The sequence below is a fragment of the Phascolarctos cinereus genome, unplaced genomic scaffold, assembly GCF_003287225.1.
Source record: "Phascolarctos cinereus isolate Bilbo 61053 unplaced genomic scaffold, phaCin_HiC Scaffold_7;HRSCAF=346, whole genome shotgun sequence".
NCBI lineage: Eukaryota > Metazoa > Chordata > Mammalia > Diprotodontia > Phascolarctidae > Phascolarctos > Phascolarctos cinereus.
The window spans coordinates 71,337,673-71,355,252 of NW_027556180.1; the positions used below are offsets into that span (position 1 = coordinate 71,337,673).

A 17,580-nucleotide genomic window follows, 5' to 3' on the forward strand; every position below is an offset into this window, starting at 1 on the left:
GAACACAATAAAAGCCAGTTGCTTTTACAGGGATTAAAAAATCAGATGCAGCTAACTGTCTCATATGTAAAAATCTGAGGAGGAAAAAGCAGTCCTGCCTAAAGACCTCTTAGCTCAAACCCTTCCATCAATCTCCTGGTTCCTGAACATTTATTTCTTGTAATAGAATTTATGCCTCCTTAGCATAATATCTCCACATTGAAAAGAAAGGCATTCAGAATTTTTGTCAACATGTAGCCAGCTATAAGACTTGGTGGACCCAAAGTCCAAAAATAAAAGAGAGCCCATTTACATAAGAGAAGCATAATAAAAATAATGAAAAGGTATTTGCAGAACAGAGATTGTGATCTGCTGAGAAAGGGGAATACAATTGTTATTATTTTATTATGCATTCAATGGAAAGGCAATTATACCCAAACAAAAGTAATAATTGTAGTCACTGTCTTAGAACCATTTTGAATTTTTTATATTTCTATTCATATTTTGAATGTGGTAGACTTTGACACACCGAGTGTGTGTTCCAAAGACTATGTGTTCTTCAGTGTGGGAAGATAATATGAAATCATAGGAATCAAGGATTGAGAAGGGGGATTTTAGAGATCAGACCCAAATCCCTATCCAATATATGGTAATAATACAAACTTGGGACATAAACTAATTTGATTTCCTGTGATTTTATAAACCAAGAAATATTTGGTGATTTCCAGCTTTGTCAAGACATTTCTATTGTCTGCGAGGAACCAACCATACATTCTCTAGATCACTAATGACTTAATTTTGGGCACTGCATGGAAATTCAAATCACAAAGCAATCTGTTTCCTTGAGATAATAATAGAAGCTGACATTGATAAAATACTATATTCATTTATTTACGTGCATATGTATAATCACAGTTGATTCTCATCTCAATCCCGTGATGTAGGTAGTACAAATATCATTATCTCTCTTTTACAGATGAAGAAGTTGAGAGTCAATGAGGTTTCATGGTTTTAGGATTCAAACTCAGGTCTTCTAACAAAATCTAGTCTGTGTCCTCCCCCCCCCACCTCCCCAATACTAGAATGCCTTGGGATAATGAGATTTTCGTAGGAATTAATTTTAAATAGACAAGTATAGTTTTAGCATGGCAAACAATTTGCCGGAATTGAGAAACATTTTGTTCATGGTACAGGGCATCCATGTAAATATATACTTTACTCTTTAAAAAAAATTGTGGAGGATTCTATAGATCAATGGGGCTAAAAATGGATAAAGGAATGGTATTATAACCCAAATCCAATGTGCTTTTTTTCTTAAAGGCCAATTGATAGATATGTTTAAAAATATCGACCAGTTGAAAGCAGAACTCCAGAGAACAACAGGAATGTCCAATACAAGTATTGATAGACTATTGGCAATGCCCATTCCTGAAAACAGAACTGAGGTATGCTATGAGACTTTGTACCCACTTCCAATGTTTGAAAAGTTGAAGTAATATTCAGCATTTGTCACAGACTAATGTAACCCTGCCCTAGAGGCAGAGAAGTATGCCTGGTTTATCTTCTAAGAGAAGATTTTACAATGCCCTGAAGCAATTCAGTGAGCACTGAAGGAATATTTCTACTCCTTTGTCAGTGGATTATATACATATCCAGAGCTGGAAGCTGAGGCCCAGAGAGAGGAATAAACTGTCCTTTCCTGTCTTTTCTTCTCCCCTTTTTGTTCCCAGGAACCCTTTTGGAAGTTTCCAGCTTATGTCTCAAAGGCTTCTTCAGGCTCTTCACACAGGACGCATTATTTTATATCTTCCTGCTTTTGCCAGTGACTCCTTTCTCATTTCTACCTCTTAGAATTCCTAGTTTCCATCAAAGCCCAGCTCAAGTGCCACATGAAGACTTTCCTGATCCTCTCATCTCCTGGTGCCCTTTCTCAAATTCCCTTCCTTTTATTTTGTATACATTTTGTACACATTTATGTAACGGATTGATTCATAGAGTTGAACACATGCCTTGGCTCTTGCCTGAACAAAATGTGCCTTGTTGAGGTAATACACTGATTGTCAGAGATGGAATTTGCATAAGAGATGATTGGCCACAGAGTCAGAAGTGGGCAGATCCTCCTGACTTTGTGGCCAATCATCTTCTAGCCAAGGGCAAGAGCATATTTCCCACTCTAAGGCACCCTCCTTACACTTATACATGTACATATTATCTCCCTCAATAGAAAATAGCTTCTTGAAGAAAATTACTTTCATTTTAGTATTTTTATCCCCACACCTAGCACAGTAACTGACTGACTTATAGTAGCACTTAATAAACATTTATTGATTGCTTCTATAAAACATGCATCTTTGTACATGGTCTCCCCATCACACTGACATAGAGCATCTCAATTAAGTCAAAATCCTGACATTCTAATGACCTTGTTAAGAGAAATAATTCTTTTCTATTCCCAATGCAATATCTTAGAACAAGCAAAAACAAAATATTAAAGACTTTAAAAATCAAAAATGATGTTATGTGTCACGAAGCTGTAATTAGAATCAAATTTTGTGATCAGAATATAGGTTTTGTGAAAATCCATGTTGGCCCACAGTGCCATATTCTAACTGTGTGAGATTAAATATATGCTTCAGATTGTTTTCCCTTGTCTCTTTGGGAGGAAGTATGATAGAAATTTTAAAAATAAATAAAAGAAGAAAACAGAGGTATCAAGGTTAAAGGCACATTCACAAACATGAATGACTTTCTGAAGTCCACTCCCTTGTTGTGTGCTATTGGAAAGCCACTAAAGTTGCCTTTGGAAGAAATCTCAATGTACAAAAACAGAGAAGTTTCCATTTACTCATGACCTGCTAATGAGTTCCCCCTGGAAAACTCTAACCCTGTAGCCTGCACTTTGCTGTCCCTTGTGATAGCAAACACCATCCATTTGGTTTTTCCCCTTGAGTTTCCTTTGGCTTATGTGAACCTAAGTTCTAATTTCAGTATTGATTTTGCAATCATGTTTTTTTGCTTCTGAAAAATAGAATCATTTTGATCTTGTTAAAAAGAAAAACAACCAAGAACACATAGATGGGCAGCAAGAGTTCTTATTATTCTCAAAAGTTGTGAGGAAATCACTTTCCTGGAGTCTTTATTTTCAAAAACTTTCTTTTTCTGCCTGGTAGAGAAAGGAAAAGGAGAACTGTTTCATATTTCTGCAGTTCATACTCTCTTCTTTTTGCAGAACTTAATTGTATCAGGTATTTTATTCGTTTCTCTCCCCCCCCCCGCATCTGTTCTTTCCCTCTCTTCCCCACCTACCCCCTCTCTTCTCTCTGTCTCCCTCTTTCCCTATCATGTGGTATCCCTTGAATTTCCTCCTATCTTCCTTTCATTATTCTGATTTCCATAGCTCAGTCTACAGAGTCTCTATCTCCAGAAGATATAAAATGGCACATAATTTGAGTTAACCCATGTTGGAAACACACTTCAGGTAGTGTAAGGCTACCTCAGTTTCACACTATAGGGAAACTCTTGGACATGGACGAGTTGACCAGGAAGTAATTACCTTCCTTGTGACTCCCAGTTTTCTGAATTGTGCCTTGACTCTCTGGTAATAGTTCTGGTGTCATCTTATAATATGATTGCATGTGTGTTTGTGAAATGTGTATCCATTACCAGGCATATTTTAGGATCAAAGGACAATAGATTTAGAGCTTTTTGTGGTCAAAATAAGCCATTTGTTTGATAAGTCATGCTGGCCTTCAGGGCAATGTTTTTTGGCTAAAGTTAGATTATTTGCCTTGTGATAATGATGATTTTTGCTTCAGGATTTGTTTGTTTGTTTGTTTTACATGAGAGACCATCTAATTAAATCCCTCAGGGATTACTTTTACAAAGGAGGAAACAGGTTGAGAGAGGAATGAGAGCTCCTTAAGGGCAAAGACCAAATTTTCACCTCTTTTTGGTCCCTAGAAATTAGTAAGTGTTTAAAACATGCTTGATGATGGACTAAAATGCCCAGCTGAAGTCCAGACAGCTAGTAACTGTCAGAGTCAGGATTTATGCTAAGGTCGTTTGACTCAAAATCCAGGGAGGAAGCCTATTTTTTTTTCTTTTTAACTCAATGCAAATCTAATAGAACTCCAGAAATTCCAGTGAGGGTACTCCTAAGAGGCCAGAAAGCTTTACTTTGACATAACCACTCCTTAAATAGTAATTTGTGACACAAAGGAACATGACAAGGCTGGGATGAGTAATTTATCCTGGTTCTCTTTCATTCTCTAATAGTCTTGAATTTCTGCTCACACGTTGTATGTAAACAGAAGTTGAATGTAAGATCCTTGAGGACAAAGACTATGTTTTTTTTGTTTTATCTTTATATCTCCATTACCTAGCACAGTGTCTTGAACATAATAGGGATATATATACTTTTTTAATGCCTTCCTCAAGTCTCTCCATACTCAAATTGTAGATTAGCTCCAATTTATCCTGCATATATCTTGTTTGCACATAGTTATTTACATGTTATCTCCTCTTATCAGATTGCAAGCGCCTTGAGGGCAGGGACTATTTTTACCTATCCTTGTGTCCCCAGTGCTTAGCACAGTTCCTTGGCACATGATTGGTGCTTAATAAATGCTTCTTGTGGAACAGAAAGAACACAGGTCTTACAATAAAATACTTGGGTCTCAAAATACTTCTTGCTTTAATTTACAGACTAAGTGACTAGATAAGGCATTTAACCTCACTAAGTCTATTTACTCATCCATTTAAAAAAAAAAGGAGTATGATGACCTTAGCCAAGTTACTTAAATTCCCTGGGCCTCAGTTTCCCAGTAAGAAGAAAAGTTGAACTAAATAGACTCCCAGAGCCATTCTACCTCTAAATCTATGATTCTATTACAATAAGACATTTGTTCAGCTGTTTTCAATCATGTTCAACTTTCTGTGACCCCATTTGGGGTTTTCTTGGCAAGATACTAGAGCTTTTTTTTACTTGTCTAGTTCAGTTTATAAATGAGGAAACTGAGGCAAAAATTGCCCAAGGTCACATAACTAGTAAGTGTCTAAGGCCAGATTTGAACTCAGGAAGATGAGTCTTTCTGATTCCAGGCCTGGTACTCTATCCACTGTACCACCCAGCTGTTCTTAATAAAATACTAGCCCTAACAAATTCAAAGGTATATTGGAAGAAAAATACTTTGAAAAACCAAAATATCTTATAAAAATATAAACTATTATTATTATAATTACAACTCTGAGTTAGTGCCTGGGTATGTTAACATGGTAAGTCTGGGTTAGACTTGAAATGTTGTAAGCTTACCAATCAGAAACCCAAAAGATGTCTTTACCATGGCTTCCAAATCCTGAACTGTCTTCATGTATGTAGAGTCAGAGAGTTTCTATCTTTTAAAGTCCCCTATTTGTCCTTTTTTTCTCTCTCCCTTCTTGTCTGTTCTCTGTACTCTGTATTCTTGCTCTTCTCTTCTTTTTTCCTTAATTTCCACTTTACTTTTCCCTATTTTCAATGTCTAGTCCTTAGGCTGCCAGTATTACGTATGGGCACTGCTTAGCCCATAGTACTGAGAACTTTAAAAAAAAAAAGGAACAAAGAAAATAAGGGATAAAGGGGAAGGAAGGAACAAAGAAAAAAAAGACATTTAGGTCCCTGATGATAAAGTATTTGCTATACTTTAAAGCTGAAATATGATAGCACAGGAAAGACTTTCAAAATGGGAGGATGAATGAGTCATATTAAGGCAGGCTAATGAAAAAATATTTTTTCCCCTCAAAACTACAGATCATTTCTCATATATTCTGGCTGTATTCTTGTGATTCTAATGTCACCGATCTGAAATTGGAAGTTGAAATGATGGAATTCTGCAACCTCTCCATTCCAGAGAGGTCCCGCCTGTCTTATCTCACAGGAATTACACTTCTGCACTATCTGGACGTTTACAACTTTACCTACAAGGTAAATACTATTTGTGTTGTCAATTAGCTATCTTATGTCCTTATTTTATTACATTACAATTTAATTACTCACATATTCTTGACAACAGCAGGAAAGAGGTTCACTTAGGAAACTATTAGATTATTGCTTTGGAAACTCCCAGGTTTTTATATTTTAGATGCATCTTGATGTATTTCCCAATATAGGAAAACTATACCTAAAGCCATTAATTGGTTATTTTATTTTGTACTTTGTTCAGCTGTTTTCAGTCATATCCAACTCTTTGTAGCCCCATTTGGGAAAGATACTGGAAAAGATCTTGGCAAAGATATTTGGAGTAGTTTGCAATTTCCTTCTCCAGCTCATTTTTTACAACTCATAAATATGAGCTACATTCTTGGGAATCCAAAATGCAACCTCTGAAAGTTTAAATTAGGTCTTTGAAAAGATATGAGACTGGAAAAATTTTATAGTGATAACAATGATTCCTTTATTCTCCTAACTTCCCCTGCCCTAGCTCTAGAGACCCATGATTTTTCCCCTGAACAGAGAAAGCACAATCTCTTGTATGTCTATGGTATGCCTAGTAGCCACAAGAATAAGGTAAGAAGAAAGGGGGAAGGTAAAAAGGTTCGGTCCCTTATAAGATCACAGAATCATAGAATGTTAGAGGTAGAAAGACCCTGAGTGACCATCTAGTCCAACTCATACCCAAAACGTAATCCCCACTCCAACATACACACTCAATAATCTAATCCAATCCAATAAACATTTATTAAGTGCCTACTATATGTCAGGCACTGTGCTATGCTCAGGGGATACAACTAATGAAAAGAAAGATAGTCCCTAACCTCAAGAAGTTTATAATCTCATGGGGGAAGATAACACACAAAAGGAGGAAGGAAGCTGGGAGTGAGGGTAGAGGGGACACTGGAAGTACTTTGTTTCAAGAAAATGAAACCTGGCAGAGCAGCAGATGCATATTAGAGTAAGCCCCAAAGTCCATTTTTTGCCTTCTATAAAGGAAAGTATTGGGAGGAGTTTGGTACTGCACCCAACTGCCCTCCAATCAGAGGGGAGAGGAGGCTGAGGGAGGTGATATCAGTCAAGGCTTGAGGTAGCAGCAGTGATGAGATTAGAGTTGAGGAGCTTAACCTGGGATGGGCATCTTGTTACATGGAGTTGAAACCAGGCAGGGCAGTAGATGGAGTGGTCCACAAGTAGCCATGCAACCTTTCCTTGAAGACCTTCAGTGAGAAGGAAGCCATATTTCTTAGGCAGTCCATTCTTGGGGATAGCTCTAAGCATTGAGAAGTTTTTCCTTACATCAGACCTAAATCTGCTCTTTGCACCCTTCCAAGGTTGTGCTTCTTGTAAAACTGTGTTTCACTCTAGCACTCCTAGAAGTAGGAGAAGCCAGCAAAAAATAGCACCAACTCACGTTCTCTGCTGTTGGAGTGGGGGGCCAAGGTGAGTGGGGTACAGCAGCCTGTGTTAGATGACTGCCCTCTGGGATTTGTGATGCTGTCCAGAACTATCCGAACAGGATTTTCTAATTGGCCCAAGTGTTAAAAGCTCCAAGATGCCTATTCTTTGCTCTCTATCAGTCAAGAGTTAGAATCTCTGTTTCAAAGGATTAGCCAGCAATAGAATAGACTCTTCTGCTTTCTGGCAGGGGGTTGGATTATAAATATGAAGCATGGTACAATGAAAAGTGTTGGATTTAGAGTCAGATGGCCTGGGTTTGAATTTCAGCTTGAGACTTGTGTGATCTTGGGCAAATCACTTAACTCTATGGGTTTCCATTTCCTAATCTGTAAAAATTGAGGTCTGGTTTTGACCTGTGTGGTATCTTTTAGCTCTAAATCTATTCACTTGTAATTTTGTAAAATTTATAGTGAGGCTACATGTATGGATAAATGCATATCGAAAAATGAATGGTAAATGTCTCTATCATTCTAGGGCTAGAATTTTTCAGTAATTAATATACTCCTCACTTAGGAGGTATGAAATGCATATTTATGTAGGGAATGAAAATATGAAGATTACAAGACAAATATGCAAACAACACCAAAAAACTATCTTCACTATATCTTCTAGATCCTAAACTATCTAGATGGGGAATGCCAGCCCCTTGAGGACAGGGACTGTTTCATTTTATTGGTCTCTGTATCCTTAGCATCTAGGAGAGCTACACAGTAGTACACTTTTTTGTACCTTTTTTATGCTGATAGAATTGGGTTGATTAAAGCAGTAACACTGAGCAATCACACCACTCTGAATTTCCATTTCATAGGCTCATAGCCTGTGTGACATAATGGATAGGGAATTGTTCTCAGAGCCAGGCAGACCTGGCCTCTAGTCCTGCCTCTAGTCATTTAACCTGTTAGTGCACTAGGCTGCCCTCTGAGACTAAAAGGTGCCTAGAAGGTGCCAAACTACACTGGTAAAAGGAGTTTTCTCATCTGGGAGTTCTCTCTATCAATGAAATCATGGGTGCATCATAGAAACCATAGATCCCTATCCTTTGCTTTTAGTGTTCTCCCCAACCGCACATGTATACACACACACACACACACACACACACACACACACACACACACACACACACAGAGAAGAGAGAGAGAGAGAGAGAGAGAGAGAGAGAGAGAGAGAGAGAGAGAGTCAGAGAGAGTCAGAGAGAGGAGAGAGAGCATGCCAAAAAAATGGTTCTTGAAAATAGTAGGGATTATAAGTCTAAACCTGATGGGCTGTTTTGGGGGCTATAGAAGACTAAGAATGATAATGTTTTGGTTTCCTGTTTCTAATGATTTATAGCTGAAAACATTTTGTACAAAGTGCAGTCCAAGACACATAGGAAGCAAAGCTGTTTTTTTCATTCCATCATATTTATTTCATTCTTCCATTTCCAGTTCCTTCTATGTAATGCTCCTGCAGAGCAGAAACCAGATATATTTCTTGTGGGAGTCCAGTAATTAAGCCGCTCTCTAATTTTCCTAGCAGATAAAGCCTGGCTAAGGTGGTAATCACATTCCTATGGGAAAATCCCAGTGTTGGACTGATGACTCTGTGTTTGACAAATGGAGGATCACTGTTTAACGCTTCAAAGATACTGACAAGGAAAGAAAAATTAGCCTCTGGCTTAAAAAGAAAGGATTTATTCATATCAACCTAGAAACTCATAATGTTTTATATGAAGGTGGGGATCAGTAGTGAAATAGATTGACTATGGTTTAAAAAAAATTATGTAGGAACCAATAGCCAACATTCTAGGATAACTATGGTTCCTCTTATTTAAATATAAACAATAGTGGAATTTGGCCAGTTTGCAGTAGAGTGAGTTAGAGCTAGTTTAAATTATCTGATCACCTATTAAAGAGGCCAAACTGACACCTGATGACCTAGGAAAAGCATAGTATGCCTTTCCAAATTCCTTTTAGTGTCGTTATTATCAAAATGGTAGGAGAATGACTGAAGGAGATGAATTGGGTTAGATTAGTTGAAGTATCCAAGACTTTCTGCTTTCTTGATGCACAGTGTGTTATAATGAATGACAAGGTAGATAGTGAATGATGTAGCTAGCCAACACTTTATAGACTTTTTCAAATCATTTGTTTTGCTTCCATTTTTGTTAGGTATTTTTCCCTAGGGAAGATCAAGAGCCAGTAGAAAAGGTGATAGAACTCTTCATAAAACTGAAAGACTTTCTCAATCAGATGGTTACTGGCACCCGTCCACTGCTTGACAAAATGAGGTCACTGAAACAAATACACCTGTCCCGAAGTGTACCATTATCACAGGTATGAATAGGACTAATAACGATCTCTCTGTAAAATCTTTTTAGGAATATTACCAGTGGTGTACTGGTAAGTGTTTAATAAATGTCTTCCTTGGGGCAGCTAGGTGCCACAGTAGATGGAGCACTGGCCCTGAAGTCAGGAGGACCTGAGTTCAAATCTGGTCTCAGACCAGACACTTGACACGTACTAGCTGTGTGTCCCTAGACAAGTCACTTAACCCCAATTGCCTAGCCAAAACAAAACAAAAAAAAGGAAAAAAAAAGTCTGGGGGGGGAGAGGAATTCACCTCACACATTTCCCCCATTTAATCTAAATTATTAACCTTTTTCTTCATCACTTTCTTAAATCTAGACAACAAAACAATAAAATCAAGCCCTGATTTGTTCTGTTTGCTCATTGCTGAAGTTTAACGGCTCACACTGAAAATTTAGCAGTTGTATCTCATAAACAAGTTCGAGCTGGCTCCAGCGTAACATTGAATATTATCCACTGAGCCACACACAGCATCTGCTGCATATAATGAGATAAAATCTTCCAATAGTTGTGAAGTAGGCATAGTATGTAGAGAGCTTGGACTGGAGTCAGGAAGACCTGATTTCTAATCCAGCCTGCACTGACTAGCTATGTGACCATTTGCAAGATGCATAACCTCTGTCTACCTCAGTTTCCTCAACTGTGAAATGGGGATAATAATAGTACCTACCTCGTAGAGTTGTGAAGATAAAATATGTGTATGTGTGCATATAAAACATATGTGTGTGTGAATGATTTGTAAGCTGATATTTGTAAAGTGTTAGCACAGTGCCTGGCGTATAGTAGGTATTTAAAATACTTACTCTGCTCCTTTAACCCTCGACCTAAAGAATTAGACTCTTAACTTGGTTAACTTTTGACTGTTCATATAGAAGCCTAAATTGCTGAGTACTAACATCTGTGTTTGCATCTCAGATGTGTGATGGTAAGTAACATAGCAGCAAAGAAGGGGGCTGGAGATACATCAGTATAGATGTATGTGTATATGCATATATATATGTATACACACACACATACACATATACATGTGCATATAGATATATAGTTATTGGCAAAACTCAGAGTCATATATAAGTATGAGCTATCGTTTCATTCCTGCTATTTGGTCTGGACCTGTGATTTAATTAACACAGGGGAATCACTGCTAAGAAAACTTCCTCTACAAATGTAGATGGGCAACTCTTTACAACTCATCGTTTTAAAGAATTGACTGCAGATAATAAGAGAATAAGTGGTCGCAATACCAGTATGGGTCCTAGAAAAGCCTTGAGTTTGGTTTTGCTATTTCTGAGCTCTACTCTGTAGTCCCACTATACCACACTGTCTCTTTATGATTATTTTTCATCTTGTCCTCATATTTTTGGTAAAGTTCAGATTAAAATTGTCCTAGGGCAAGTCATTATCCTACTATTATTTTTTTTTAACATTTAATGTTCTTTGAACTACTCCTCTGGTAGATAAGATAACTGCCTTTTATAACTGAATAAGAGCATTGAGATGTTAGTTATTCTTCTGCAGACCATAGCAGGCTTCTGATATTGATTTCTTGCCCCTAGGGCATGTCTTGCTAGGTATTCAGCAGGTGTTAAATTTTTTTTTTTTGTAGCTGACAGTGATGTGTTGAACAATATCAACTGTTTCCATGTATACCTTTCATTGATCAATAAGTCCAGGCTCCTTAAAGAGAACCCTTCTCTAATTGCTGGTGGCGATAACCTGGTCCTGAATTGCCATCATAAACCCCTTTGGTTTTTTTATCAATAAATCCATGTGATTCAGCCATTTGTCTGACAGTTTTTTGTCAACATATTGTTGGTTGAGTTCACGTGGATAGAGCCCATGGAAGGCCTTTTGATTCCACTCTTGAAACTTAACTGTTTCATAGGTTTCATCTGGTTGAAAACCTTATTCAGTTACATTCAGCAAATTCAGTATCATGTACCTATTTTGAAAGGCATCTAGGTGGTACAGTGCATTGGAGTTAAGAAAACCTGAGTTCAAATCTTGCATTAGACACTGACTAGTGATATGATTGTGGGTGATCCTCAGTTTCCACATCTTTAAACTGCAGGTAATAATAGCACCTACTTTACAGGATTGTTGTGAGGATTAAATGAGGTATCATGTAAATTGCAAACCTTAAAGCACTCTATAAATGCTAGCTGTTATTGTTATTTTCATTATTTTAATTTGTCTATATTATTGTCATTATTTTTATATGAAACTCATCAAAATCTATGGAGCTGAGTTTTTTTTCTTTAATGCAGTTGGACTTTTTTCAAGTGATTTCTTTTCATTAATATGCCTCTGATTTTTCTCCCACAGGCAATATACAGAAACCATAATGTTAACGGCCCTGAAGGATCATTTAGTACCATCTCCCAAGCCCTGTGCTCTCAAGGAATCACTACTGACTATTTAACAGCTATGCTGCCCCCTTCACAGAAGCCCAAAGGGGGCAACCACACCAGAGACCCTTTGACCTACAACTTGAGTAAAGAACAAATTGCTTTAAAATATGGAATTCCCCTGAATTCAAGTAAGTGGGCTTGAAATGAACATCACAAGAACACCATTTTCAAGGAGATTGATTAGTTTAGGGTTTCTCAGTTGTTTCAAAGTGGGTTTAATTTCATCCAAGGTCAAGGCATTGTAACTACTAGCCAAGCAGATCATGCAATGGAAAAGAACATTTCCCCCTTAAAATACAGACATTGAATTTTTGAAGGTTTAGTTTCATTGTAGTATTCTGGGCCAATTTGTGATCAGGAAATCATTTAAAGCACATGCATTTAATTATTTAATTTCTTTCTCCTTGCAGCACCATTTTGCTTCTCCCTTTATAAAGACATTGTTAACATGCCTGCTGGACCTGTAATTTGGGCTTTTTTGAAACCATTGTTATTGGGAAAGATTATGTATGCACCATATACCCCAACCACAAAGGCGATTATGGAAAAGGTTTGGACATGTACCTAAATGATACTGTTATTTGTGGTAGAATGAATTCGTATATCATTTTGTAAACCTAGACCATTAAGTTACTCCAATAGCATCCTCCTTCTTCATATGCTATATATGATGCCTTGAGAATCACAAGAATAATTTCCATCCCTAACTTTGCTTGTGGAAAAGCAGTATAATTAATCCTTTGAAAAGATGTAAATCATGTTAAATAACTACCATTGTCATAATGAAGTTATTACAAGTGAAAAGAACTCAAAATATTCAAAAAATTAAGAGGCAGAAAATTTGTTGCCATTGCTTGACATAAAAACAGAACAAGAAAAGTGGACATTATAATATCAATAAAATAGCAAAAAATAAAAATAATAGCATTTATAATGACATATAATCATAGGTAGCATTTTAAGATTTGCAAAGCACACATTATATAAGTTATTTTATTTGATTCTCACTACAATCTGTGAGGTAGGTGCTATTATTATCCCAATTTTATAGATGAGGAAACTGAGACTGGGAGATTTCAAGTGACTCACCCAGGGTCACATGGCTAAATAAGTGTCTGAGGGAGAACTTAAACTCAGGTCTTCCTGACTTTATGTCTAACCACTATATTGCCTCTAAAACTAGTTTGAACATAAATGCTTCCTATATTAATGTATCTTCACTTCATGTAAATTTCAAAGCAGTAAGAGATCTTAGAAATCAACCAATACACTCCCATCCTTTTATAAGAAAGGGAGGCCCAGCAAGTTAAAGGGACTTGACCAAGCCCATATAGATAGAATTATAAAGCAGAGGTCTCCTCTGGCAGGCTGAAAACCACCTGAGTGTAGCTGAAATCAGATTAAAATGGAATTGGGAAATGTTTAACAAAATAAATAAAATACAATACAACACAGATAATGTTAATTGTGGGGTTTTTAAGTCAATATGCTGCCTGAGTGAATCTGTTTCTATTTGAATTTGACTCCATTGTTGTAATTACCAGAGCCAGGAATTGAACCAGGGTCCTCAGGATCCAGCCTTTCCCTACTAAATTGCTTCTGTATTTTGAAAACTGGCTCCTTATGTTAACAAATGAATCAACATATGGATTTGAAGAAAGAAAGAGAAGAGATTAGGGAAGAGAAAGAAAAAAAAAGAACCAATGGAACACCTGGACCCAATTACAAAATTATGACATTTTAAATGCATCTTTGAAGTTGAATAGAAAAGCCATACTATTTCTAATGTGTGATGTACTAAACAGATGCTTTAAAAAAAAAAAGAAAAACACCTGAATGTTCCTAAACTAAACTAACAACTAGCCACAAAAAGGACTCTGTGTGTTGAAGTAATCTTTCTTTAGACCTGTATAGAAATTCTTTGAGAAATTACTTGTTTCTGAAAAATTTACAGATTATCATAGGGCAGTTTATTATTTACAAAGAATCTTAAAGCAATATGATGTCTGCTTTCCATACTGGAAATAACGTATATTTATTAAATCCCCAGAAAAGACATTTAAAGATCATTCATCATGTTGGTGAATGAAAGAAATCCTTAGGAAGAATTCTTGCTATATTGGAGTCTGAGGTCCTGAGTTTGAATCCTAGCTGCATTCAAACACAGACTGAGCTTCTCCCATTGTTTCCTGATCTGTATATAAAGTGGTGGGGCTGGACTAAGGTTATGGGTCTCTTCTAGCTCTAAATATATGACTCTAAAAGTCCTCAGAATTTTTATGAATAATACTTTGCTAGTTTCAAGGTACCTAAAATTTTGGCAACAAAGGAAATTATTTTCATTTTAATTTCACTTTTTAGACCAGAGGTTCATAATGTATCATGGTCCCCTTTGAAAGTCTGGTGAAACAAATCTGGCCTCAGACATTTGACACTGGGTAGCTGTGTGACCCTGGGCAAGTCACTTAACCCTGATTGTCTCACTAAAAAGCAAAAACAAAAAACAAAAAAGTCTGGTGAAACCTGTAGACCCCTTCTCAGAATGCTGTTTTCAAATGCACAAAATAAAATACATAAGATTACAAAGGAAACCAACTATGTTGAAATGTGGTTTTCAAAATGTCTTTTTTTTTTTTGGCTTTTTTGGTGAGGCAGTTGGGGTTAAATGACTTGCCCAGGGTCACACAGCTACCAAGTGTCAAGTGTCTGAGGCTGGCTTTGAGCTCAGATACCTCCTGACTCCAAGCCTGGAGCTGTATCCACTGTGCCACTTAACTGCCCCTTTCCAAAATATTTTTTAAACAACTTTACAGACCCAAGGTTAAGAATAACTGTTTTAGATCAGTTTCCATAAAGGTCATTAATATATGACTTATGCTAGTGTAGGAAATCCGTAAAGATTAATTTTTTTCTTCTTTGTCTTTTAGTCTAATGTAACTCTGAGACAACTGGCAGAATTGAGAGAAAAATCTCAAGAATGGTTGGATAAATCACCACTGTTCATGAATTCATTCCATCTGTTAAACCAAACAATCCCAATGCTTCAGGTACTCTTGTATGGTTCTGTCATCCATCTTAATAAGCATGGCAGCTATTTGACATGTTTATTATTATTATTATTATTATATTATTATTATTATTATTATTATTGTTATATGACAAGTATATGGCTTAAACTACACCAGACATTAAAATGAGCAGATTAAAAGAAAAAAAATCAAGAATCTGAGAGTTAGAAAGAACTTCAGTGGCCCTCCAGTGCTACCCAGAGGGTACAAGAATCTTCTCTAAGCCATATCTAACAAGTCCAAACATATCTAATATATAAAATAAAAAATAAAATATCTAAAATCCAGCCAGGAGAAACCAATTACTTCTTAAGGAAGCCACTTTCCCTTTGAAACCCTTCTAATTGTTAGAAAGCATTTCTTTAAAGGCAGCCCTGAAATCTACCTCTCTTCAACATCCTCCTCTTACTCCTATTAATTCTGGTAGCCAGGATGGGGCCACTATAAGGATCCTGAAAACTCTTTGCTGCTGAAACATGGATCTTAGGTTAATTGTTTCTTGTAATCAACATCTCAGTAAGAAATATTACTTTCTTACTATAATTCTCCAGTAATAGTAATGCCTTACATGCGAGATACTTATGAGCAAAGAAGCAGCCAATATCTATTACAATTAGAAAATACTATAAGTCAGGTCAGTAAGCACTTATTAAGCACTTACTATGTGCCAGGCACTGTGCTAAATAGTAGGAGTAGACAAGCAAAAATATCAATAACCCTTGCCTTCAAAGACCTTACTTTCTAAATGGGGGAGACAATACATAAAAGGAAGGAAGAAAGGGCTGGGAGTGGGGAGAACATAATGGAAGAAAGAATTCCAGAGCATCAGACATAGAGCCAGAGAAGGATGAAGGAGTGAACATGGTTGGACTGGACCCTTTCCTTAAATTAGAAATTTGGGAAAGAGCTTGACCAATCATAGCCATAGTTTGTAATGATCTTCCAGGGGGAGAATCCTTAAAGAATGACTGCTATATTTTGGTTTTTACCCTGCCCCCCAATTGTAGTTTCCTGTTGCAAGTAAGGAAAGCTTTCGCCATCATTAAGCTAGCAGCAATCTGAAAACCAGCCGTGACTTTTATAGTATCTTGGGTTGTTATTATGTGCCAGATAGTAGAATTTGGTGTGTAAGCCAAGTATACTTTTCCATTTCTATTCTTATGAGTTATACAGCCTCTGGGTTCTCAGTTAACATTTTTGAATTTGCCTAATGAAAACCTGATTTTTCTAGGAGGAAGATTAACTAGTTTTCTATAGTAAGCCCACTCTCACAGACTCACCAGGGGCCATCTGGTCTGAACTATATCCAACCAGGAATTCCCTCTTGTAGCATCTCCAATAAATGATCATCTAGCTTTCTCTCAAAGAGCTCCAGTGGTTTCTCATTAAACTTTTCTTAGTCAAATTGCCAAAGGACAAATTCTGCTGATATGCTGCATGTGTAGAAGACACACTATAACCATGTTCATCCAAAAATTACTAATTAATAGAAAGAACTATTGCTATACTCTAGAACAAAATAAATCATTTATTTACGTATCCATTTTCATTCCCTGAGAGAATAAGAATAGTTTTACAGGGTCCAGGCTGTAGAGTAATACCTTATTACTTATTCTATTTCTATAGAATATGAATGTTAGGAAAATAGAAACCATTTCTCTTTTGATAGCTTGATAGATTCCTACAATGCCAGGAGGAATGAGACACAAGAGAAGCCAGCAGTGCATTTCTAAAACCTGACCCAAGCAAGTCCCCCAAACTCCCATGAGGCAGACTGCTTGATTCCACCTCTGTATGCTGTATTCTGATTAGAACCGAAGGAAACCATTTTTATCACTACCTCTTGTTGGAATCTCAAGCCAGACTTAAGTCCCACTGTGATGCACATATAATTAGTTTTGTAACCTTTTTAAAAATAAAACTTGCAAAGGTTTGAAAAATAGCTAGATACAGCAATACAATGTATTGCCCACAGAGACGCTTAGCACACACTGAGTCAGACTTTCCCTTCTGCATGAATGCCTTCTAAGTAGAAAACCTTTCTGCCACTGTGGTTGTATTAGCTATGCATACATACAGAGGAAATATTGTGCAGGTGCTCTCTGTACATATGGCCAACTGGATGGCATAGCACATTCATTCTGTTCCCAAATATGTAATTTGAAGATGTTATTCGATCCTTCTATCCACAAATACAAAAGAAACAAAACAAAGTAATTGGAGAGAGACAGAATTTTGTTCACTGAAAGAAGAGCATCTTAAGTCTAACAAGTATCCCAAGTTAACAAGCTATGTCTCAGGCACTGGGCTAAATACTGGGGATATAAAAACAGAAGTGAAACCACCTC

General features: G+C 36.8%; 1 protein-coding gene across 1 annotated transcript in view; it reads left to right on the forward strand.

Moving 5' to 3' along the window:
- Nucleotides 1–17,580, forward strand: part of ABCA12 (ATP binding cassette subfamily A member 12) — a 240,178-nt gene that overhangs the window by 135,279 nt on the left and 87,319 nt on the right. Inside the window, exons 14-19 of the mRNA XM_021002700.2 lie at nt 1,300–1,424; nt 5,768–5,941; nt 9,556–9,720; nt 12,079–12,292; nt 12,575–12,714; nt 15,092–15,211. Of these exons, the coding sequence (XP_020858359.1) occupies nt 1,300–1,424; nt 5,768–5,941; nt 9,556–9,720; nt 12,079–12,292; nt 12,575–12,714; nt 15,092–15,211 (938 nt within the window). The remainder of the gene's footprint in view (nt 1–1,299; nt 1,425–5,767; nt 5,942–9,555; nt 9,721–12,078; nt 12,293–12,574; nt 12,715–15,091; nt 15,212–17,580) is intronic.